Source organism: Schistocerca gregaria, chromosome 2, assembly GCF_023897955.1.
Source record: "Schistocerca gregaria isolate iqSchGreg1 chromosome 2, iqSchGreg1.2, whole genome shotgun sequence".
NCBI lineage: Eukaryota > Metazoa > Arthropoda > Insecta > Orthoptera > Acrididae > Schistocerca > Schistocerca gregaria.
Genome location: NC_064921.1, coordinates 79,100,925 through 79,127,609, shown reverse-complemented (window position 1 = coordinate 79,127,609; position 26,685 = coordinate 79,100,925). Strand labels below are relative to the sequence as shown.

At 42.8% G+C, this 26,685-nt stretch overlaps 1 protein-coding gene across 1 annotated transcript in view; it reads right to left on the bottom strand.

Moving 5' to 3' along the window:
• Window positions 1–26,685, bottom strand: part of LOC126336350 (uncharacterized) — a 474,839-nt gene that overhangs the window by 402,653 nt on the left and 45,501 nt on the right. Inside the window, exons 2-3 of the mRNA XM_049999936.1 lie at window positions 7,915–8,095; window positions 1,320–1,488 (exon numbers count right to left, since the gene is read on the bottom strand). Of these exons, the coding sequence (XP_049855893.1) occupies window positions 1,320–1,488; window positions 7,915–8,095 (350 nt within the window). The remainder of the gene's footprint in view (window positions 1–1,319; window positions 1,489–7,914; window positions 8,096–26,685) is intronic.

Genomic DNA, 26,685 nt, shown 5'->3' with positions numbered 1-26,685 from the left:
TATCCAGAAAGGCCGGTACAGGACCTGCAACATGCGGTCGTGCATTATCCTGCTGAAATGTAGGGTTTCGCACGGATCGAATGAAGGGTAGAGTCACGGGTCGTAACACATCTGAAATGTAACGTCCACTGTTCAAAGTGCCGTCAATGCGAACACGAGGTGACCGAGACCTGTAACCCATGGCACCCCATACCATCACTCCGGGTGATACGCCAGTATGGCAACGACGAATACACGCTTCCAATGTGCGTTCACCGCGATGTCGCCAAACACGGATGCAATCATAATGATATTGTAAACAGAACCTTGATTTATCTGAAGAAACGATGTTTTGCCATTCGTGCTCCCAGGTTCGTCGTTGAGTACACCATCGCAGGCGCTCCTGTCTGTGATGCAGCGTCAAGGGTAACCGCAGCTACGGTCTCCGAGCTGATAGTCCATGGTGCTGCAAACGTCGTCGAACTGTTCGTGCAGATGGTTGCTGTCTTGCAAAAGTTCTCATCTGTTCACTCAGGGATCGAGACGTGGCTGCACGATCCGTTACAGCCATACGGATAAGATGCCTGTCATCTAGACTGCTGCTGATACGAGGCCGTTGAGATCCAGCACGGCGTTCCGTATTACCCTCCTGAACCCACCGATTCCATATTCTGCTAACAGTCATTGGATCTCGACCAACGCGAGCAACAATGTCGCGATACGATAAACCGCAATCGCGATAGGCTACAATCCGACCTTTATCAAAGTCGGAAACATGTTGGTACGCATTTCTCCTCCTCACACGAGGCATCACAACAACGTTCCACCAGCCAACGCCGGTCAACTGCTGTTTGTGTATGAGAAATCGGTTGGAAACTTCCCTCATGTCAGCACGTTGTAGGTGTCGCCACCGGTGCCAACCTTGTGTGAATGCTCTGAGAAGCTAATCATTTACATATCACCGCATCTTCTTCCTGTCGGTTAAATTTCGCGTCTGGAGCAATTCATCTTCATGGTGTAGCCAATTTAATGGCCAGTAGTGTACATGTCCTATCTCTAGTCGCTCAAGGTGTTCTGTTTTTTTCTGAACATGAGTGTACGTGAGATATGGGTACGTGAGTAAAGTCCCGGGCAGAAAGCAACTAACAAATGAAGATGTGAGAGCCCACGGGCTGTGACAGCAGTTTTATTAGGTTGTATGTCTGCACTGCTCGTCGTGATGAAGTAGCCCCTGAGTCCAAATGCAAACATGCCATAAATTTGATCGGTGCTACGCCGTATCTTTTAGGTGGCTTTGGCCCTTTCCAGCAAGAGCCAGGTGGAGTGAAGACGCGTGGTACCTTCTCGTGGTGCGTGAGGCTCTCCTCGGGGAAGAGCAGCGAGTTGCCCGGCAGCAGCTGCTCGGCCAGAATGTCCCACTTGAGCGCCTGGCGGCCGCTCTGTCTCACCGGCACCACAAACTCGCTGAACACCGCGTCCGGATCGCGCTCCAAGCCGTCCGCGCGGAACCTGCAAGTGACAGAAGCAGCACTCAGGATCTGTCAGTAACGAACAGCGGGACTCGCACGGTACTTGACAAAACGGGATGTGTGAAGTTGTACAACCTAATTTATATTTCTTCGGAGAGTTGGCTACTGATCCTGCTCTGGAGTGCGTACACAAACTCTGAGTCTGAGATGTTAGCGCCGGTAATAGCTAGCGAACAGTTGAGTCGGAAGGCGTCAGACGCAGAATGCGGTGGGGGGAAACAGCACGACATGAGAGGTCGCAGCCTGCCGTTAACGTGCAAGTAGCGCCGGAGTAGACTTTGCTATTAATTGAGGATTTTTGGTAATTTGGACTCTTGCTGCACGTAGTTGTTGCTTGCTTGCTTGCGCACTAGATGGACTTTGTCAGGTTTGTGTATGCATTCATTGAGAGTAATTTCGTGCCGTTATTGTGGCCAGAGACGTTATTCTTGATTATAAACATTGTGGAATAATTAAAGTTGCTACTAACCATATAGCCGAACAAAAGGAAAGGTATGTGTAAAGTTTGTCAGTGTTTAAATCATCAATTTTTTAAATATAGTGTAAGTAGGCTGCTTAGCGCTCTGTATGAAAATCACTGGCTGTGCTGTGTGCTGTCTGTGGCTGGTTGGCATTGTTGTAATATTCGCTATTCTAGTGTTGGGCAGTTGGATGTGAACAGCGCGTAGCGTTGCGCGAGGGTTGTGATATGTACGAGAATTCTCGTACGCATACGAGAATTTCGTCATTAGTACGATGTTGGAGGCAAAAGTGAATATCGTACACGAACATACGAGAATTTTGACTAAAGCTTTTTTTTAGCCTTTAATCCGATCGTTAACTGGAGTCGTCACGAATAAAAAAAAATTCAAAACGTACGAGAATTTTTACTGAAATACGAGAATTTCATGAGGTTGGTACGAGAATCAGCCTGTCTGGATATCACAACCCTGCATTGCGCAGTTGGAGGTCAGCCGTCAGCAGTGGTGGATGTGGGGAGATGGCGGAGTTTTGAGAGAGGATGATCTGAACGTGTGTCCATCAGAGCCAGTAAATTTGTAAGACTGGATGTCATGAAATGATATATATATTATGACTTTTGAGCACTATTAAGGTAAATACATTGTTTGTTCTCTATCAAACTCTTTCATTTGTTAACTATGCCTATCAGTAGTTAGTGACTTCAGTAGTTAGAATCTTTTATTTAGCTGGCAGTATTGGCGGTCGCTGTACTGCAGTAGTTCGAGTAACGAAGATTTTTGTGAGGTAAGTAATTTTGCAAGGTATAGGTTATTGTTAGTCAGGGCCAATTTTTGTAGGGATTATTGAAAGTCAGACTGCGTTGTGATAAAAATATTGTGTGTCAGTTTAGTGTTGATCAGAATAGGTAAATAGCGAAATGTCTGAGTACGTTCAGTTGTGCTCAGCTGTTTGAAAATCAAATAATGTAAGAGGTTTATCAGCACAGTAATTCATAAATTTTTCTAAGGAGACGTTTCAATAGTAAATTAAAGTCTTTATTGGTTTCTTTCATTTTTTTACGTGTTTAAGGCTTGTTGACCAAACTACTCATCATTCAATTTCTTTTTTTTTTTTTTAAAAAAAAAAAAAAGGCAGTAGTCGTATTAGCAGTTGTGATGATGGATTGTACTCTGCATGGATCGCAATGTTTCTTTTCAATTATTTTTAGCGTGTTGTTGATCACGCAGTTGCAGCAGCAAGAGATCTGGTGGGTACAGGAGCATTCGTGTACAGCTTTTAAGAGACGTTGGATAATATACTAAAACTCGCAGTCGGATGCAAGAGAATTGATTTCTTGTAATTTGTCGGAATTAGCGATCTTGTTGGACAGGCAGAATGTTAATGATAAGATCTGGCAGGACAACGTGGAGTATAAGATGCTGACGCAAACGCCCATTCCTGACATCTACGTTAAGATTGTGGATGATTCCCTTCACCAGGGGACCCTCCTCGTTGCTCAGCGAGGTAACCGCCCCAGCGTACGCCACATGTAGATCGGTGCTCCTCAGGGCTCTGTGCTGTCCCCTCCTCTGTTTAATGTCTATGTAAATGACACGCCCGTTATCCGTCACTGCCATTTGGCGCCATACGCCGATGACACGGCGCTTTATACGACTGGCCGCAATCCTGATCAACTCATTGCTCGCCTCCAAAGGCAAGTGGTTGTCGCTCCAATAAGATGGCCTCGATGGCGCCAAAATTGCGGCAGTGTATTTCACTACACGGCGCCCTATACTGCGCCACAACATCTCAATCGGGGTCGTCCGGGTCCCGTGGGCCCAAGCTGCCAAGTATCTCGGGCTCTGGTTGGTTAAGAAACTTTTCTTCCACCGCCACACAGAATACGCCACCCATAAAGGGTTAAAGTTGCCCAAGGTCTTGTACCCACTCTTCTCCAGCCGCGAGCTGACTTTAGATACCAAGCTCCGGCTGTATCACTCCGTTGTCTTACTCCCACCACTATGCGTGGGCCACGATTAGTAAGTCCCGGATGCTGACGTTGCAGCGCCTACAGAATAAAGTTCTCAGGTGGAGTCTTCACGCCACCAAGATTGTCACTCTGCATGAAGACACAAATACGGCCTTTCTCAAGATGACCATACACCGTAATTGTCGCCAATTGTACAGTAAAGTGCATGCCCTCCGTGAGACAATCGCTGGACTACTAACCATCGGCTCTACAATTCCACGGCGCTGGCACCGACACTATATTCCTCTCACCATCCTGGAGGACTCGGATTCAGGCTATGACTGAGGGTAGGCCCAATACGACCACGTTTTTCTGTCTGTTTCTTACAGTCACTAGCAGTGGCCTGTTATCGTCCAGCCACTTTTTCCCTTCACCATAGAGTTGGCGCATTACTGCGCCTCTCTTCTGTACTTCCACCGTCGGAGGATGGCACGGAACTTAAAGTTCCATCGCCACACCTTCAAACTGCTGTGCTCGGCTGTTCGTCAGTCGTTGTTTTGAGTCTCCTCTCACTTCCTCACCGAGACAGTTGGACCGGATCTGAACCGGTAACGCAGGATAATACATCTGCAAAGCAAGTGTTAGGCACGTTTCACAATTGTTCGGGGTTCCACATTGCTCAATCTCAGATTCTCCACTCTTTCTCATATAAATAAGGGAAGTTCCATCTAATTAGATTCTGCACACCTAGACGTACTGAACCAAAGCTAATTGTAACTCATGGTCAGTAAATGTTAACTATGGGTTGTGGAACACCTGAAACAATCGACTTCAGTCACATTTGTACTTCCAGTCATTGCAAATCTTGAAGAGAGACAAATAATTAAGTTAAAACATCTCCCATATTTTCATTTAATAATATCATACGGGATAATGTTCTGCGCCAACTTATCTGCAAGAAAGTGCTCAAAAACTGGAAGAATAATAATCGCTGCTCATCAACGATCATCTTGTAGAGATCTACTTAAGGAGATAATGTTTTCGCCAACTGCTTCACAGTATATTTATTCCTCAATTAAGTTTGTTGTAAATATCCCAGAACACTTCAAAAGGAGCAACGATGTACGTACCTACAATACCAGCAGAAAACAGTAAAACAATGACCTTGAATAGTCTATATTATTACTGTATGTTCACCACACGTTCTCTACTTTGACTCAAAATAAACGCTTTTCTCCAGTTACACTACATGCTGAATGAGATAATTGCTTACATATGGTCACATGCACTGCATAATTCAGATGTAAGTAATGATAGAGGACTTATACATAGTTGGTACCGACTGCTACAGTAATGTATCCACCTTACCCCCCCACCCCCACCCCCCCTCAGATAAATTTCAGGCACCAGCACTTCTGCGGAGAATGAAAGGTTATTCTAAGGCTATAGATGTATCTCAGTCATGAGAAAAAGTGGTCAATATTCCCCATTTTTTTGCCTGTTTTGCATTGGTTGGTTGTTAGGCTACAGTCCGAAGACTGGTTTGATGCAGCTCTCCAAACTACACTACCCTATGCAAACCTCTTCATCGCCGAATAATTACTCCAGTCTGCATTCTTCTCAATCTCCTTACTGTATTCATCTCTTGGTGCTCTCTACGGCTTTTATCCCAACACTTCTCTCCAGTACTAAATAGGAGATATCTTGATCTCTTAGAACGTGTCCTATCAACAGATCCATTATTTTAGTCAATTTGTGCCACAGATGTCTTTTATACGCAGTTCTGTTCAGTATCTCCTCATGAGTTACATGATCTACCCATCTAATCTTTAGGATTTTTCTGTTACATCACATTTCGAAAGCTTCTATTCTCAGCTAGTCTGAACTACATATCGTCATTTCACTAACATACATACACTACGTTGAAAAGAGATTTCATAACACTTAAATCTACATTCGATGTTAAAAAATTTCTCTTCTTCAAAAACGCTTTTCTTGCCCATGACATTTTATCCCTCTCTACTTTTACTGCTCAAATAGCAAAATTATCTGCTTCTTTTAGTATCTCGTTTCTTAATCGAACTCGTTCAACACCTCCTGATTTAATTCGATTATATTCCATTACTTTCGTTTTTGCTTTTGTTGATGTTCATCTAATATCCTCCTTTCAACTCACCGTCCATTACATTCAGCTGCTTTTCCATCTCGTTTGCTTTTAATTCCTGTTCCAAATTTTTCTTTCGTTTCCTTTACTGCTTGCTCAACGTACAGATTGAGTAGCATCGGGGATAGGCAACAACCCTCTCTCACCCCCTTCTCTACCACAGCTTCCCTTTCATGCCCCCCCCCCCCCCCCGACTCTTACAACTGCCGTCCGGATTCTTCACAAGTTGTAACACCCTTTCGCTCCCTGTGTTTTATTCCAGCTACCTACAGAATTTAAAAACAGTGTATTCCAATCAACACTGTCAAAAGCTTTCTCTAACTCTACAAATGCTATAAATGTAGATTTGCCTTTCCTTAACCTATCTTCTAACATAGTTCGTACGATCAGCTTGCGAGTTGAGATTGTTGTTGTTGTGGTCATCAGTCCTCAGACTGGTCGGTCGGACGTCCACGATCTCAGATCCCGAAAGGTTTACCAGCAGCTATGTCATGTTGTTGTGGTCTTCAATTCAGAGACTGGTTTGATGCAGCTCTCCATGCTACTCTATCCTGTGCAAGCTTTTTCATCTCCCAGTACCTACTGCAACCTACATCCTTCTGAATCTGCTTGGTGTATTCATCTCTTGGTCTCCCTCTACGATTTTTACCCTCCACGCTGCCCTCCAATGCTAAATTGGTGATCCCTTGATGCCTCAGAACATGTCCTACCAACCGATCCCTTCTTCTGATCAAGTTGTGCCACAAACGTCTCTTATCCCCAATCCTATTCAATACTTCCTCATTAGTTATGTGATCTACCCATCTAATCTTCGGCATTCTTCTGTAGCACCACATTTCAAAAGCTTCTATTCTCTTCTTGTCCAAACTATTTATCGTCCACGTTTCACTTCCATACATGGCTACACTCCATAAAAATACTTTCAGAAATGAAACTTCCTGGCAGATTAAAACTGTGTGCCCGACCGAGACTCGAACTCGGGACCTTTGCCTTTCGCCGGCAAGTGCTCTACCATCTGAGCTACCGAAGCACGTGCTATTTATCGTCCACGTTTCACTTCCACACATGGCTACATTCCATAAAAATACTTTCAGAAATGAAACTTCCTGGCAGATTAAAACTGTGTGCCCGACCGAGACTCGAACTCGGGACCTTTGCCTTTCGCGGGCAAGTGCTCTACCATCTGAGCTACCGAAGCACGTGCTTCGGTAGCTCAGATGGTAGAGCACTTGCCAGCGTGTGCTTCGGTAGCTCAGATGGTAGAGCACTTGGCAGCGAAAGGGAAAGATCCCGAGTTCGAGTCTCAGTCGGGCACACAGTTTTTATCTGCCAGGAAGTTTCATATCAGCGCACACTCCGCTGCAGAGTGAAAATCTCATTCTGTTCTTTCAGAAATGACTCCCTGACACTTAAATCTATACTCGATGTTAACAAGTTTCTCTTCTTCAGAAACGCTTTCCTTGACATTGCCGGTCTACATTTTATATCCTCTCTACTTCGACCATCATCAGTTATTTTGCTCCCCAAATAGCAAAACTCCTTTACTACTTTAAGTTGAGACTAATATACAGCCACCGGTAACGGCTATAATCCCTCAGTAGTTGACAGCATTTTGGATGAGAAAACCTCTAAAAATGTTCGACATAAAGTGATAGTAAACGGGAAGCTGTGGATGGGAAATTTTTTATGTCAATACTGTTTCTGGTAATGTTTCGAATAAAATTAGACGACTTGTTGCTAAGAAATACAGGTGCAATGCAATAGAGAGCACATCTCGTGGTCACTAGGTTTATAAAGCGGCGAGGCCGCAGGCAGCCGCTAGGTCCAGCCACCTGTGCAGCAGCGTGTAGGAGAGAGTGCGGAGGTCGAGGGTGGCGGCGTTCTCCATGCGCTCCACCTTGCGGACCAGCGTCACCAGCGAGGCGGTGCTCAGCGGCACCGGGTTCGCGCCCAGGTCGCGGTAGCACTCCAGCAGCTCGTCCGAGATCACTCTGCCCAGCACCAGGCCCGCCCCTGCACAAAGACACCGACAAGGACACGTGTTAAAGCGTCCAACAAGGAGGAAACAGAGAAAGACAAACATCTGTTACGCCTACGCTGTTCTCTCCAAAACCAGTGAGGAGTGCACACCGGAGGGCAGTTGTATTACATATTGACGCTTCTCCCCGCCCCATTCGTGTTTGGTGAGCAGTTAAGTGAGTCTGATTAAATGTGCGCTGCAATCTACACTGATCATCATAGAATGAAAGCTTTCACGACCGTATGACAAGGCCCCGAGGGTAGACAGCATTCCATTAGAACTACTTATAGCTCTGGGGGAGCCAGGACTAACAAAACTCTACCATCTAGTGAGCAAGGTGTATGAAACAGGCGAAATACCCTCATGCTTCAAGAAGAATATAATAATTCCAATCCCAAAGAAAGCAGGTGTTGACAGAAATTACAGCACTATCAGTTTAATAAGCGACGGCTGCAAAATACTAACACGAATTCTTTACAGACGAACTGGAAAACTGGTAGAAGCCGACCTCGGAGAAAATCAGTCTGGATTCCGTAGAAATGTTGGAACACGTGAGACAATACTGACCCTACGTCTTATCTCAGAAAATAGATTAAGAAAAGGCAAACCTACATTTCTATCATTTGTAGACTTAGAGAAGCTTTTGGCAATGTTCACGGGAATACTCTCTTTCAAATTCTAAAGGTGGCAGGGGTAAAATACAGGGAGCGAAAGGCTATTTACAGTTTGCACAGAAACCAGATGGCAGTTATAGAGTCGAGGGACATGAAAGGTAACCAGTGGTTGGGAAGGGAGTGAGACAGGGTTGTAGCCTATCCCCGATGTTATTCAATCTGTATATTGAGCAATCAGTAAAGGAAACAAAAGATAAATTCGGAGTAGGAATTAAAATCCATGGAGAGGAAATAAAAACTTTGAGGTTCGCCGATGACATTGTAACTCTGTCAGAGACAGCAAAGGGCCTGGGAGAGCAGCTGAACGGAATGGACAGTGGTTTGAAAGGAGGATGTAACATGAACATCAACAAAAGCAAAACAAGGATAATGGAATGTAGTCCAATTAAATCGGGTGATGGTGCGGGAATTAGGTTAAGAAATGAGACAAAGCATTAGATGAGTTTTCCTATTTGGGGAGCAAATTAACTGATGATGCTCGAATTAGAGAGGATATAAAATGTAGACTGCCAAAGGCAAGGAAAGAGTTACTGAAGAAGAGAAATTTTTTAACATCGAGTATAGATTTAAGTGTCAAGAAGTCGTTTCTGAAAGTAGTTGTATGGAGTGTAGCCATGTATGGAAGTGAAACGTGGATGATAAATAGTTTGGAAATGAAGAGAATAGAAGCTTTCGAAATGTGGTGCTACAGAAGAATGCTGAAGATTAGATGGGTAGATCACATAACTAATGAGGAGGTATTGAATAGAATTGGAAAGAAGAGAAATTTGTGGCAAAACTTGACTAGAAGATGGGGTCGGTTGTAGGGCATATTCTGAGGCATCAAGCGATCACCAATTTCGTATTGGAGGGCAGCGTGGAGGGTAAAAATCGTAGAGGGATACCAAGAGATCAATCCACTAAACAGATTCAGAAGGGTGTAGCTTGCAGTAGTTTTTTGGAGATGAAGAAGCTTGCACAGGATACAGTAGCATGGAGAGCTGCATCAAACCAGTCTCTGAATTGAAGACCACAACAACATGACATAGCTGCTGGTAAACTTTTCGGGATCTGAGGTCGTGGACGTCCGACCGATCACTCGGTAAGCCTCAGCGGAGGAGCACCCCTGAGAATGTCCAGTACAGTTCTGGAGGAAACATCAGAAACAGAATAGTTTCTTGGACCACGACCGCACATCTCGAAAGGTTTACCAGCAGCTACACTGATCAGCCAGAACATTATGACCACCGAACTACTATCGATATAAACCCAGGCTGCTAGTCAGACACACGCACGGTGCACGTAGCATCAGTGAACGTGCTGTCTGTGTATAGAATGGGGAAGGCGTGATATCTACCTGAGTTTGACCGAGGGCAGATCGTGATGGCCCAGAGGCTCGACACGAGCATTTCGGAAACTGCACGACTTGTCGGGTGTTCGAGGAGTGCTGTGGTGAGTATCTTCAAAACGTGGCGAAACCAAGGTCAAACCACGTTCAGACGTTGTGGGGTTGGACAGCAACTCCGCAATACAGATGTCGGAGGGCGTAGGCTGTGTTGACTGGTAAAACAGGACAGGCGGCAAATTGTGGCGGAACTAACATCGGATTTTAATGCTGAGCAGAGTACAAGTGTGTCTGAACACACAGTGCACCGAATACTCCTATCGATAGGCCTCCGGTGCCGACGACACACGCATTCCACCTACGACTGAAATGGGCACGTGACCATAGGCACTGGATGTTTGCGCAGTGGCAGGTTGTTGCATGGACTGATGAATCCCGATACCTTCTTCATCATGCCGATGGAAGAGCGCGAAACCGTCATCTTCCAGGGGAGCAGATCCTTGGCGCTTGCACTGTGGGACGGAGACAAGCTGGCTTGGGAAAATTCATGTGGGTATCCATGGGTCCAGTGAAGCTCGTAAAAGGCGCCGTGACGTCAACGGGTATCGTACGTTGGTTGCAGACCAGTGCACCTCTTCATGGCGATCATATTTCTCGACGGCAGTGGTATTTATCAACAAAATTATATGGCATATGGCATGCTGTGATGGAGTTGTTCAAGGAACACAGTGGCGAGTTCCGATTGATATGCTGGCCTCCCAACTCGCCAGATCGGTACCCGATCGAACACACCTGGGATGTGATTGAACATGGCGTCAAAGTTCACCACCCTCCTCCCCGGAATTTATGGGAATTAGATGACTTGTGTGTGCAGATGTGGTGTCAATTCCCTCCACTGACCTACCAAAGTCTCATTGTTTCCATGACACGACGCGTCGCCGCTGTTATCTGTGCCAAAGGTGGACGTACCAGCTATTAGGTAGCTGGTCATAATGTTCTGGCTGATCAGTGTATATCATCTTTATCACCGCTACGCAAGCCATCTGACGGTGTTTGGTGGAGGGTACATCAGGTTCCAGTAATCTGTAATTAGCCTAATCTTGTAATTGTGGTCCCTACAGGGGTAGTATCTAAAGGGATGTGGTATAGATTCCTCACTTAATACTAAATTTTGAAAACTCTGAAGCGGCGTTTCATTTATCACTATTTTATTGATTTATTTATTTAACAAGCTCCATTAAACTGCAATATTACATCAATGCGTATCTGCGATGCTCTGGTGTAGCGCCAAAAGAAACTCAATGACAGATCTCTGTTTGGAACGCACTTACACTACAGACGCCATTTTGAAGGCCACGTAGAGCGCCGACGCCTATCAGAACTTCATGAATCTACGGGGCTGGAGTGGGAATGTTTCACTATGTCCTACAAAAATTCTGCATTGTTTTCAACTCAAACTGGGAGAGAAAAAAATTTGTTGCATAATTGTTGAATGCTCCTTGTCCAATGTGCACATAAAGCGGAAATGTAACCGCTCAAAATATAGAAGGTACTACAAGATGTTGAGTGATTTTTCATATCTTGGCAGCCTTATTTGTAATAGCGAGGACGTAGATGCAAACATGAGAAGCCGATCTGGAAAAGCGCCCAATAAATGCTATGCTTTTTGCAATTATACTCTTAGTACGTTCACAACACTTTGGTTGTTATCCTCTGTCATCCTATCGATGACCACATACGAATATGGGACCTGGAAAATGTCGGTAAAATCAGTACACAGCACAGTGTTTTTCACCAATGACGCTTGACATGAATTCTGGGGATCAGTTACCGCTACCACATTTCAAAGTATGGAGTACTGAGAAGCAGTGGTCTACACAGCCTGCACATAACTGTTGCAGAAAGAAGACTGAGGCTTGTGGGGTATGTTCCACATATGAAAAACAGAAGATATCCCAAATCAGCACTGTTGTGGAAACCAATGGAATTGGTCCCAGTGGAGGTTCGAGTCCTCCCTCGGGCATGGGTGTGTGTGTTCGTCCTTAGGATAATTTAGGTTAAGTAGCGTGTAAGCTTAGGGATTGATGACCTTAGCAGTTAAGACTCATAAGATTTCACATTTGAACATTTGAAACCACTGGATTGACACAGAAGCAGGGGAAGACCCTGTAATGCCTGGATACGAACGTACGCGAAGTATCTTCACTGCATGTACATTAACTGGGAGGAAGCTGAAAACATGTCAGCTGTGGCGCCCTAGACATCACACGCCAAAGGACCACGCACCATCAGTTCGTCGTGCAGGTTGCAACGAGCTCAGCCCCTACTGTACGGAAGACGTGGAACTTCGCAACCCCGGAACTCTGTTGCCAGACCAGCAGAGGCCGTTAGCAACACTGTTGCCAGGTCATCACGCTTGAGCAATAGAGATCGTTGGGAAGCCAAACCTCTTCACATGTCCACCATGTCACGAGCGAAAAATAGACCATCACGTATCTGTCCACAAGATGCCGAGCGAGGTGGCGCAGTGGTTAGCACACTGGACTCGCATTCGGGAGGACGACAGTTCAATCCGGCGTCCGGCCATCCCGATTAAGGTTTTCCGTGATTTCCCTAAATCGCTCCAGGCAAATGCTGGGATGGTTCCTTTTAAAGGGCACGGACGACTTCCTTCCCCGTCCTTCCCTAATCCGATGAGACTGATGACCACGCTGTCTGGTCTCCTTCCCCAAACAACCCAACCCCACTCTGTCCACAAGTCTGCTATTCAGGCCACTGCACTAGCTCAGGAGAGCATTCCTGTCGCACCCATCAACCTGAAAACTCCATTTGTAAGTAAGCTGTTTAGGTTTTCCGCTTGCAATTAACTAGATATTATTTTCAGTGCTATGTTAATGTGTTGTCTTATTTTTGCTCTTCAAATTGTGTTTTTCTGGGTTGTCGTGTGAAAAATTGTGACAATAATGGCGTGTGAAAAACGTAACACTAGGCTCCAAAATAAACTGAGAAATGACAGTGAAGACGAAAGCAGTGTGTTAGCGGCACCATGTAATGAATTCACTAACGTTCAAAGTAGTAATTTGGTAATAGCGCATAGGGAAATGGAGCGGGCTGCAAATAATGGTGTAGGCAGTGAAAAACTTAGTGAACAGGGAAGCATTATCGATCGATCGGTCGGCAACAGCTCGCCTCAGGATTCCGAAATGACAGGACACAATCTTGCAAATACTGTAGATTCAGATTTTGCGTCCTCACCGTTTTCTCAAATAAGTCAAGACACATTTTCTGCTTTTCAAAATGCGAATATTGCCGGTTCAAATGCACTGCCGAAAAGCACTGAGGAACATGTTTCAGACACCAGTGCACTGTTATTACAGTTAATGCAACAAATGGGACAAACACAACGCTTGAACAAAATCAGAAACAAATGGGACAAAATCTTCAAAAGTTAGACACAATGGAACAAAATCTTCAAAAGTTAGACACAATGGAACAAAATCTTCAAAAGTTGGACACAATGGAACAACACCAGAGACAAACACAGCAACAGTTAGACACAATGGAACAACGCCAGAGACAAACACAGCAACAGTTAGACACAATGGAACAACACCAGAGACAAACACAGCAACAGTTAGACACAATGGAACAAAATCTTCGGAAGTTAGACAGCACACTTGAACAAACACGTGACGATTTAACTACTGAGTTACATAACATTGAATCGAAATGCCAAAAAATCTGTAATGACGTAAAAACACAAATTTTTGAGCATTTTCAACCTATTTTTTCGCGGCATGAAAATGCATTACAGAATCATGAAGCAGTCATAAAAGAACTGCAAACTATTGTTCGTGAAAATCACGACACCTTGCAAGCTAAAATGGACTCAGTTGCATCCACCGATTCGGTTACGCAACTTGCAAGAACTCAGGAAAACGTAAAGGACACAGTGGATTCGATTTCAACACAAATGGACACTCTGAAACTTGGTTCAGAAAAACATACTGAAGAAATGTGTTCACTATCGGAGAAAGTAGCCGAACTTTCAGATCAGTTCACTAACTTATCTACAAAGGTAGATGATGATTTGAATGATACAGAAGAGTGCGAACAAATTAGGAAATTCAAACAAAATCAGAATCAAATTAATACACAACACCAAAAAGAAATCCGGGAAGTGCAAGATCAGTTGACACAGGTAATACAAGAATTACATATTTCAGAGGACACTCGCGCTCCAACAAGGGAAGAGGGAATTAGAAACACGGAAAAGCCACAAAATAATAACACAGGGCATTTCGGAAATTGTGAAAGAAATTGGCAAGATGCACCGAATTTTGAGATGGAACTGCCGACACGACGTAACAATGAACGATATGCTACCCGCTGACACGATGATTTTGACTATAAGCTGTTCCTTACTGCACGTAAATTCAAAACATTAAAGAATTCTGGCAACGACATTCATCCACAAGCGCGGCTCCATCAATTCTCTCATTGTTTTCCTCCCAACTGGTCATTAGAGCACAGATTAGAATTTGTGTGGCTACTTGGAGAATGAACCAGCTGTAAGAATGCGATCGGTCATTCACGATTGTCATAGTGAAGGAGAATTTTATCATGCCTTCCTCTCAGCATATTGGTCTCAAGCTACACAAGACCGAGTAAAACATAGCATCATAGTGATGAAACATTTCGAACAATCTGAATTTTCAGTCTTGTCAAATATTTTGAAGACATATTACATAAGAATCAGTATCTTTCAAACCCATACAGCCCCTCAGAACACATCCGCATTTGCTTAATCAAATTACCTGAACATTTACGACAGATTATTTTAACAGGGCGATGCAAAGACGACATTGGAGCTTTTCAGGGACTGTTACAAGAACTGTAAATTGACACTGACAATCGCGGAACGCGAAAACAGGAGCACAACAATTACAGGTCACACCTGTCACAATTCCGCGATAACAGAAATAATACACGACAAGGCTATTCGTACAACGTAAATCGTGACCAAAACAGACACCACCCGTATGACAACCGTTGGCAGAGTAGTAATTATTGCAGGGAAAGATCACCTCTCCGCGGTAATGAATATCACAGAGACAATCAGAGAAACAGACAATACGGGAACCAAAATAATTATTATCAAGGGAGACGGAATAACTTCAGACGCAACGGTCCATCGCGCAGTTACGATTCAGGGAGAAATTCTCCACCACGTGACCGACAAGAAATTAATTACAGAAATTACCTACATGACGACAGACGATATGATCGTAACGACAGACCTGAATTGCATCAGAACTGGCGGGATTCAAACAGAGCAGCGCCCTCTCGGCAAGGATGTTTTATGGTCAAAAATTCAGAAACAGGAAACAAAGTGTGAGAAGATGCAGCGTAGAGCAAAAGTCTTGATTTGTTTCGTCACAAATCCGGGTGGGTTTCCGTTTATCATTATTGCTTCAAGCAAACGACGTTGCACCTGTAAACAGTAAGAACTCGTGACAAAAACTCGTGCATTATGATGTTAAAATTAATTAACGCAGTGAGGATAGCCTTTGCATTTGACGTCATTCGTAGAGCTTTTTTCGGTCTAGGTGATCCATAGTGGTTCCACTGGGACAACTGAGCCTTCGTTTCGATGAGGTATCCGTATACCGATGTTTCATCACGTTTTACAACACACTTCGGTAGTTCTGCATTGTTGTTGACTTCTGTATTTGTTCGACATCCCGCAGTTTTGGAGCAAAGTTTCTGTGACACATTTCATAGCCAAAACTTACGACTTGAGCCAATCGATACGCCAACATCGCGCCGGCCAAAATTCGTTGATCGTTCATTACGATTTCTTTCACTAAATATATCCACAATTTCATCGGTTGATGGGGTGTGTGGTGGGACGTCTAAGGGGCTCGCCATTTTCAACGTCTTCGCGGCCTTCTCCGAAACGCTTATGCCACTCGTAAACTCTTGTTTTACTCATAGGAAACTCACCAAAAGCAATATTCAACATTTCTAAAACTTTGCTGCACTATATTCCGTGCTTACACCAAAAATTAGTACAAATTCCCTGTCCACTTTTGTACAAACTAAATAATCCCCGATACTACCAAAACACACGTGATCCATTTGACGGCTAACAGACTAAATATACGACACGGCAAATACTGTACAGATTCTTTTCAGACATCTTTCCCAACGCAACAACGGAAAACTTCGTCGAATCTGAGTAATACAAAGAATACAACACACGAAATTATAAAAAGACTTTACCCCGCGTTAACCGTTTGAAATAAATAATAAATATTATTATCTTCATATTCCTTACTCTTATGTACTGATTATTAACCTCATATTCGCAGCTACGTTGTGAGAAATATTAATTTTAAGCTTTGCGTACTATTAGGTTGCTGCATAAGTTCGTTGAATTTTTGTTTTGCAATAATGGTATTCCGGCTGCTATGGGATTATTTATCGACCGTCATTTATTTGTAATTCGCTGTTGCTATCTGAGTTTACATATTGTCATTTTTTCATTTGGAGCTGCGCATGCTAGAAAATGAAGTGCCAAGTGGAGAAATTGAAAAATTTCCGACATTTTCTTCTGTTTGAGTTCCATAGAGGGGTGACAACAGCCGAGGCAGCCAGAAACATTTGCGCCGTGAATGGACATGATTTCATTGGACAGAGTAAGGCAATAAAAGGGTTAGTAAAAGGGTGAATGGCCTTTCAGACTATGATGCACAAATTTTAGCATCAAAAGGTTTTTGTATTCAAATAAATGCTACATGTAATTACAGACTATGTAGGAAAGCTAACCCAACGGCAATAGAGAGTTTTTTAAAGCTCGTCAAGGAACAATAGTGGTAGGATGTTTATAGTTCCGATAACATAGAAGACAAATATAATGCTTTGCTTAACACATTTCTCATGCTCTTTGGGAGTTGTTTTTCATTAGTATGATCTAAACGGGGTACTAGCAGTAAAAGGCAGCCATGTAGAACAAGGCAAAGAGTATGTGGTACGCAAATAGAGTAGCTAGTTCACAGGATAAAATTAAAATCATGTGGTCAGTTGTGAAGGAAGTGTCTGGTCTGTAGCACAGGGTCGACGATATAAAGTCAGTTCATAGTAAAAATATTTCTGTTACTGATAGATATATATTTACAGTATTTAACAATCATTTTCTGAGCATTGCTGGTGAATTACACAAAAATTAAGTTTTTGCAGGGAGTCATATAACTGTCTTGGCAAATGCCTTTACGAGATTGATGTGCGAAATACTCCTCTGTGATACGGCCAAGGGGGCAATTGAATCAATAATTAAATCACTGTAGACTAAGAGCTCTCAGGGATATGATGGATTGCCTGGCACAATATTAAAGTATTGTGCTGTACATGTTAGTCCTGTAATTAGCCATTTTTGTAATTTTTTCTTCAGGAATGATCAGTTTCCTGAACGATTAAAGTACTCATTGGTAAAGCCGCTTTATAAAAATGGAGAAAGGGATAACGTAGACAATTTTAGACCTATTTCAGTCATCAGTGTTTGCTAAAGTTATTGAAAAGGCTGTGTATGTAAGGATAATTGATTATTTTGTATCACATAATTTTCCATCAAATGTACAGTTCGGTTTTAGAAGTTGTTTAACAACTGAAAATGCTATATTCTCTTTTCTCTGTGAAGTACTGGATGAGTTAAAGAAAAGATTTCGAACACTAGGCATATTTTTTTATTTAACTGAGACATTTGATTGTGTTGATCACAAAATATTGCTCCAGAAGTTGGACCATTACAGAATATAGGGAGCAGCTCAAAATTGGTTCACTTCTTACTTTAACAACAAACAGCAAAAGGTCCTTATTCACAATGTTGAGAATGGCTATGATGTGGGGTCTGAGTGGGGTAAGGTCAAATGGGGAGTGCCCCAGGGATCAGTGTTAGGGCCACTCCTGTTCCTTGTTTATATAAATGATATGACCTCTAATGTTATAGGTAACTCTAAAATATTTCTGTTTGCTGATGACACTAACATGTTAGTAAAGGATGTTGTGTGCAACATTGTCTCGGTGTCATATAGTCCAGTTCATGACATACGTTCATGGCATGTGGAAAATAAACTAACGCTAAATCACAGTAAAACTTAGTTTTTACAATTTCTAACACAATTCAACAAAAACAGACGCTTTAATTTCACAGAATGAGCATAGGATTAGTGAAACTATACATTTCAAATTTCTAGACGTTCAGATAGATAGTACACTGTGGTGGAAAGCCCACATTCAGAATCTTGTTCAAAGACTTAATGGTGCCATTTTTACTATTCGAACGGTGTCGCAGTAAGTCATCATTCGACACGAAAATTAGTCTACTTTGCTTAGTTTCATTTCTTATGTCGTATGGAATGATATGTTTGAGTAACTTTTCCCATTATAAAAGGACATTTTTGGCTCAGAAACGGACGGGTCGGGCAATAAGTGGTGTAAGTTCGCGAATCTCTTGTACACCGCTGATCTCTAGTCTGGGTATTTCGATATTGGCCTCTCAATATATATATTCCTTTCTGTCGTTTCTTGTTAACAATATCAGCTTATTCCCATGAATAAGCAGCTTTCACTCAGTTAATACTCGGTAGAAATCCAACCTGCAATTGGATCGGACTTCCTTAATTCTTGTGCAGAAAGGTGTGCAGTATGCTGCTGCATTCATTTTCAATAAGCTACCACAAGAATTCAAAAATCTTAGCAGTAATGCACACGCTTTCACATTGAAACTAAAGAGTTTCCTCATACTCACTACTTCTATTCTATTGAAGGGTTCCTTGGAAAATTAAGCTGATTCTGATGTTATATTGTTGATTGCGTTAGCTTAATAGCTTAAACTTGACTTTTTTGGGTTCATAAACATTTTATTTTTATCTGTTATTACTTTTATGTTGCAATTTCATGTACTGACACATTCCATGAGCTTGAATATTTACTCCTAAATTTGGTCCTACGGAACTAGAGGTGTAAATAAAATAAAATAAAATAAATGGGTTTCTCGTTTTGACATTAGTGACTCTCTGCGTTCAGGAAGACTACCAGGGTTTCATGAAGAACGTTTAAACGCAAAATCCACGTCATTCTACTCAAAAACTGTCGAATGTGATGAACTGTGATAATTTCACACTCGGGCGGCATTTGCATAATGCAGTGTGGAAAGTTCAAAAATCGTGTGTATGAGTACCTCATACACTTAGCCAAAATCGCAAAAATTAGGGGGTGGCCAAATGTGCGGCTCTGCTTGTTCGTCATCAATTGGCTCGTGAGCAACACCGAGCATTCGTATCTGTATCATTACTGGTGACGAAAAATGGTGTTTTTATGCCAACATAAGGAAAAGAAAGGTATGGCTGAGCCCGAACAAAGCAGCAAGTCCTCTTACGCAGACCTGCAGGCATCTGCGAAGATAGTGTTATGCATCGGGTGGAACAGCGACATTGTGGTGTACGACGAATTGCTTCGCTCAGGTGTAGCCATCACCGCTGACATTTATTGTCAACAACTGATACGTCTTGCAGACACAATCCAGCAACAACCAGGAAGACAGAGTGAAGTGTCGCTATTCCGCGATAACGCCCACCCGCAATCTGACAGGCTGACGAAAAACACTACACAGGAGTTGGGTTGGCAGTCACTCCGCACCCACCTTACCCTCCTGATCTTGTGGCTTTCAGAATTTCGCGCTTACCGCTCTCTATCGAGCAACCTTCAAGGAACTTAGTTTTCTGATGAAAATGCGCTCCGAACATGGCTCGACGAGTTATTCACCTCAAAACCACGTGATTTCTACAGCTGAGGAATCGAAAGTTACCCCAGCGTTGGCAGAGTGTTGTAAATAGTGAAAGAGAATATATTATTGATGACTAAAGTTTCTGTTGAGTGTATATGCAATGGTCGTTAAACTCAAGGAAGAAGTTACAATGAAATGAATACCCCTAGCAGCATACAGGCGTTGTGTTACGTCAACGGAGACAGTTGAAAATGTGTGCCCCGACCGGGACTAGAACGCGAGATCTCCCGCTTACATGGGAGACGCTCTGTCCATCTGAGCCACCGAGGACACAGAGGATATTGCGACTGCAGGGACTTATCTCTGGCACGCCTCCCGTGAGACCCACATTCCCAACTTCTTGTCCTTCACTATATTCACAGTGCCCTGCCTATTATACTCATTACTCGCGGCTTTTTGCCGATTCCCGTATGTACGGTATACAGTTTGTATAAGGCTCACCGGCCATTTGGCCATCTTCTTCCGTGCGGAAGCACAAACGTTGCCCGAACTCTTACGGGAATCGGCAAAAGCCGCGAGTAATGAGTATAATGGGCAGGGACACTATGAATATAGTGCGGGACATTAAGTTGGGAATGTGGGTCTCACGGGAGGCGTGCCAGAGGTAAGTCCCTGAAGTCGCACTGTCCTCTATGTCGTTGTTGGCTCAGATGGATCGGTAGCTCAGCGTGTTTGGTCAGAGACCTGGTTGGCCTTTGTAATAAAAAACTGAGTGGAAGGATGAACAAACGAACTTAAACGGTTGTCATGTGACGCCCGCAACGACCAAACTCAACGATCAACAACGAAGAAAAATGGAAAAAAGAGATGTATAGAGCGTCTGCCATGCAAGCAGGAGATCCCGAGTTCGAGTCCCGGTCGGGGCACACATTTTCATCTGTCCCTGTTGACTTATATCACCGCCTATATGCACCTAAGGGTATTCATTTCATTGTAATTTCATTCTAACGAGCTGCATGACCACCGATGGTATCTGTTCTTTCGGACATCTCTGAAAGAACAGATAGCATCTTCATATACATATTAAGGATGAAGGCTGCGAACTTGTGCATAAATCCAGTACAACCAGCAACGTTCAGGAAGCTCTAAGTATTTTCCTAAAATCCAGAAACTGTTTTGCATCCATTGTACCGAATAGCTTGGGTTTCTGCGCCAAAGCCATGTTCATGAATCATTCCATCTCTGTAATAATAGCTAATCTGTGCGAATGGGTATGTGTATGCAAGCTGATAAGATTGCGTGTGTGTTTAATTGTGTCTTTTTGGCCGGGTGTATTCAGATAAGACTGCGTTGTGATACGCCGTCGTGGTTGCAGAGGTTTATTATTGTGTATGTTACTTTCCTTGTCTTGTGTGCAGTTTTGGAGGCAGGTTTCTGTCATGAAATTTAGTGATGGTTTCAGTCCTTCGCTACACATTCACTCTTCAGTGTGGCACATTTTTTCCCAACGGTGAATGACTTGGCGGAGAGCTTGACTGTAGAACTTGGCTGCTCAAGAAACGTTTCACGTCGAAAATCGCCTCGTCATCATTCTGAAAATACCTGCCACGCAATGATTTATCCATCTGAGGAAGGAAGAAGAAGTCTTTGAGTGAAGTATGAGGACGAAAATTAAGGCAAAACTGGATAGTCCACATGAGCAGCATGTGTGACTGTGTCATGTTCAGAATGAACTGGAGCGGCGTCGTGGAGCAAAATCAGATCCTTTGACAGTTTACTGCGATGTTTTGTCTCGACAGCTTCCCGTAACCCCGTCAGGAGGTTTCAGTGGTACGCTCCCGTGGAGGTTTGTACCTTGCGAGAACAATCTGTAAGCACCACACCATGCCAGTCCCACAAAAACTGACCTTGCCCGAAGATGTTCGAGTTTTCACCTTTTTCAGCGGAGGTAAATGTTTCCAATGTTTGGTTTTCTCCTTTTTCTCGGAGTCATAGTGACACACCCAGCATTCGCTCATGGTGATTGGATGGTTGAATAAGTCATCTGGAGAGGCCTGGCACACTTGCAACATTTATGTTGTGCATCCGTTAGACGGGCTTTTTGAATGAAACTGATTTTTTTTTTCTCAGTCGTCAGTCTTCTGACTGGTCTGCAGCAGATCACCACAAACTCCTCTCGTGTGCCAACCACATCATCTCAGAGTAGTACTTGCAACCCACGTCTTCATATACATTTTCGATGTATTCCAATCTCTGTCTTCCCCTATAATTTTTAACCTCTACAGCTCCCTCTAGTACCGTGGAAGTTATTCTCTAATGTATTAACAGGTGTCGTACCATTCTGTCCTTCTTCTTACCAGTGTTTTCCATATACTCCTTTCTTCACCCATGCTGCGGAAAACCTGCTCATTTATTACCTTATCAGTCCACCTTATTTTCGACATTCTTCTGTATTACCACATCTCAAATGCTTCTATACTCATCTGTTCCGTTCTCCAACAGTCCATGTCTCACCGCCATTCAATGCTGTGCTCCAAAGTACGTTCTCACTGTGCCATATGACGATGCATTGTTGCGGTATGGTTTCACCAGTCCAGCATCGCTTGTTGTGCACTTCTTACTCTTGAAATTTAGTAAACGATCTACCGCTCTACACTCCACTTTACCAATGAGATGCCCCATTCTGTTCCGGCTCGGCTAACAGCGTGCTACGATACTTACGCGAGAGGATTTCAATATGGAACAGGATTACAGACATACACACAAACAAAAAATCAGCTGAATAATTTTATTTTTTCGAAGTGATGATCGAAACTTAATGATTATTGCATTCGTCTTCCTTTTCTATGTCGCCTTTCTCGTTAAGTCGGTTCGTTAAAGACGTAAATACCCGCAGCCGTGTACGCGTACACGAGCGTGGTCTGATAGGTCTGGTAAAAAAGCAGGAAAACAATGTTTGTTTCGTAAACACTCACCTTACTTCCGGACATAGTCTCCTTTTAGGGATGTGCACTTGGTCCAGCGATCCTCCAGCTTTTTCGTCCCATCGGAAAAGCAGGTCCTCTCAAAAGCTGCAAAATAATCGTTGACTGCAACTGGCGCTTCCTCATTTGACGAACATTTACTTCTAGCCAGCCAAAATTTCGAGATAAAGCACGGGAAGATGTCACTTGGGGCTAAGTCTGGTGAATAGGCTGGATGACGAACCAGTTCAAAGCCCAGTTCATGCACTTTCGCCATTTATATCGTTGATGTCTGGGATGGCGCATCATCCCCGTGAAATAGCACTTTTTGGGTGCCAACCTTGGCCTTTTTTCAGACAGCTCAAGTTTCAAACGATCCAACAACGGAGCGTAATAGGGACCAGTTATGGTCCTGCCGTTTTTCTAAGTAATCTGTGAAGATTACTCCTTGAAAATTGCAAAGAACAGTAGTCATCACCATACCAGGTCACAAAATGGTCTCTGCCTTCTTCGGTGCTCTTTCATCACTGCCATTTTGACTCTGGTGTGCAATGATGCATCCAGTTTTCATTAACAGTCACAGTCCGCCTCCGTAGCATAGCAGTAACGTTACCGCCTACCACGGAAGGGCCCGGGTTCGATTCGCACCAGGGGACTGGGTGTTGTGTGTCCTTCATCATCATTTCATCATCATTGGCTCGCAAGTCGCCAAAGTGGCGTCACCTAAAAAGTACTTCCAATACGGCGTACGAACTCCCCAGAATGGGGCCTCCCGGTCAACAATGCCATACGATCATTTCATTCATTTCAGTCACAAATCGGCACAAAAACTCTTGCGGATTACGATTAAACATCGCCAGACATTGTGCTGAAATGTTGTGCACTTTTGGTCGACTGTGAGCAATCGTGGCAGCCATCTCGCACACAGCTTCTTCATAGCCAATTCTCTGAGCAGGATATTACACGCTTGCTCAGTTGAGATGCCCACAAACTCCGCAATCTCACGAATTTTTATTCGGTGGTCTTGCATTACCATACCAAGGATTTTGTCAGTGGTATGGTAATTGGACGATCAGAATGCACTTGATCCGCTGTGCTTGTCCGATCAAGTTTAAATTCATTAATCCAATAGTAAATGGTTTTTAACGATATTGTAGAGTTCGCATGAACTTCATCCAATCCTGTTTTGATTTGTGCGGGAGTCCAACATTTAAAATGGAAATGTTTATCAACAGCAAGAAACTTGGTTTTCTCGGTTTCCGGTCGCAGTCGACACACTGATCTATTCAGACAGCTGTCAACAATGAGCTGTACGCTGTACATTGTCCAAATTCTCTTTACGATCCTCGGAATAATCATGCTCACCAACCATGAAGTGACGACAAAAACGTTCCATTCTTTCATGGGCATTTACCAGCCTTATCACATCACCCTCGTTTAAGGAGACGGTCTCTGACACTACAGGACTTCACCAAAATCTAGGAGGAGAGTACATGCTTCCCAATACGTCAACGTGGGCTTACTCCAAAAACCCATTAACTGCAGATTTGCTTATTTTTGGGCTTTTTATGCTTCACGCATAAAAAATTAATATATTTCGTCTGTAGAAACCAATTAAGTGCAGTTCTCATTCTGAGACGTTAAACAGATGTATCAGAAATATATTAATTGCGTAATTGAAGATTCTTTACAGAAAAAATCATTTAGGCCCACTTAAATGATTTTTCCTGTCCTTTGTCGATAGGCTTGATGAAATAATTAGATCGACAGCAAAGCACCAAATGCTCTTAACGGATTTTAGCAGAAAAAGATGCACGATATACGGGAGATAAACTTAATGAATAGATTGTGATAACCTTGTGTTTATTAGCCTCATCTACCAGAAAAGTTACTTGAAGTTGATGTGCAATAATATTATGTTATCTGGACAATATGACGTAAAAATTATTTTCCGTTATTTGAAAGATAGCGAAGATAAACATTATTATCAGAGTGCGATAAATCCGTGTTTCGTATGCTCAACGGTCGGGAACAATGCAGATGATTCAAAGTTGGCATGTAGTAATACAACATTACCTGAACAATGTGACTCCAGTGTTATTGTCGATTTTCTATTTTACGAGCAGAAACTGCTGTGATTTCAATCAGTGCAGTAGCATTGTGCCAGTTGCTTACAATGTGTTTAATTCCAAAAAATGTTTTCAAGAAGGATACTGCTTATGTCATTGGTCAAGAAAACCATACCCACCAAACTGGACGTAAGCAATAAAATGATACTCTAAAAATGAACTGAATTCTTAAGACACACAGGCATTTTAAAAATTAATGTGAATCTCAAAGTGCAGCAGCTGGAAGCAAAGCAGACGATTCAAGCAGAGGATACGATGAAGGCCCCACACAGACAACTGCAGAAGATAAACAAAGGCAGAAACTACCTGGCGAGTCTGCCGGAAAATACTTTCAGTGGAATGGTCGAGCACAGCGCAGAACAGAATGATTTTGTCCCTTGATTGTTTCGTCAAGAGTCCTGGCTATAAACCAGCTTCCAGTGGTACAGAGAATACTGGGCTCCTGAGTAAAAAAATCAATGCCGTACAAGGGAGTAACAGTGGTAAACGATCGACATGAAATCAAAGTGATCCCAAAATATGGAAGAGAAAGATAATTAAAAAAGTATAAAACTGGAACTAAAACTAAAGCCAGTTCATTGTGAAGGATGTAAATACAAGTACAACAAAAATGTTTCATATAAAGCCAGGTACTCCTTTTCGAGTTTCTGTGTAGAGCCTCCAAGAACTTCTTCATTAAAACTTTGTGGATTTCGGCTAGCGTAATTGATACTACATATATAAATGCGAGAGTGAGAGTAGACTTTTGATAGGAAGTGATAAGAGAGGCAGAAGAATTCCACATACTAAAACAAAACAAGGTGATGTGGAAAAAGTTAAAGATCACACATAAAAGTGCCATACAACGGAATCTCCCTATTTAAAGAAATCCACAAAACGACTGTACTTAGTCCCCAAACTAAGAATATCTAAAATGTATAGTTTATACATCGAAGAATGTAAGGATTTCAAACCATTCACTGAACTAACTTATAGAAGAATATTTTGTCGGAACTAAAATCTCGTTTTCTACAAACCCAAAAAGGATCAGTGTCAAAAATGTGTCGGTTATGAGAAAGCAAAGAAAAAAGAAGAAAAGAAAGCTTTGGAAATACAATATTGTGAGCACACTGTAAGGAAAAATGAATGCAATCAATGTTCCACATTTTATTTACAGTCCGTCTTGGAAAGACCTTCAAGTGAAGTCGGTCGGATGTGCTATAGTCTGAAAATCTGTACATGCAATTTCAGTATCTGTGAATCTGCTGAGACAAATGATGCATTCAGACATGCTCAGACAGAGATAAACAGGAAGAGAGGTAGCTCAGAAATCGGAGTCTTCTTCTCTGACACCTGTGGGGCTCAGAACAGGAATTAAAACGTAGCTGCTTTGTTCGCGCACTTGGTTCAACCAACAAATTTAGACATTTATGAATACGAGCTTCTCGAATATGGTCACACATTTATAGAACTGGAAAGCATGGATAGGGCAAGTGAACTCATGAAGGAACATATATCTGTTTATAATATTCAGTACTGGCTAAACATATTTAGAGTTCCAAGATCGAAAAGGTTTCGCAACAACAAAAGTTCACCTTACGCAATATATGAACTGAAAGAGGCAGAATTCGATGATTTATCCAAACTTTCTGCATCTTTCATTAAAAACAGAAATACTGACAGTCAGGGAAAGAGAGCTGGCTAAAAATGAAATATTTTCGATATCA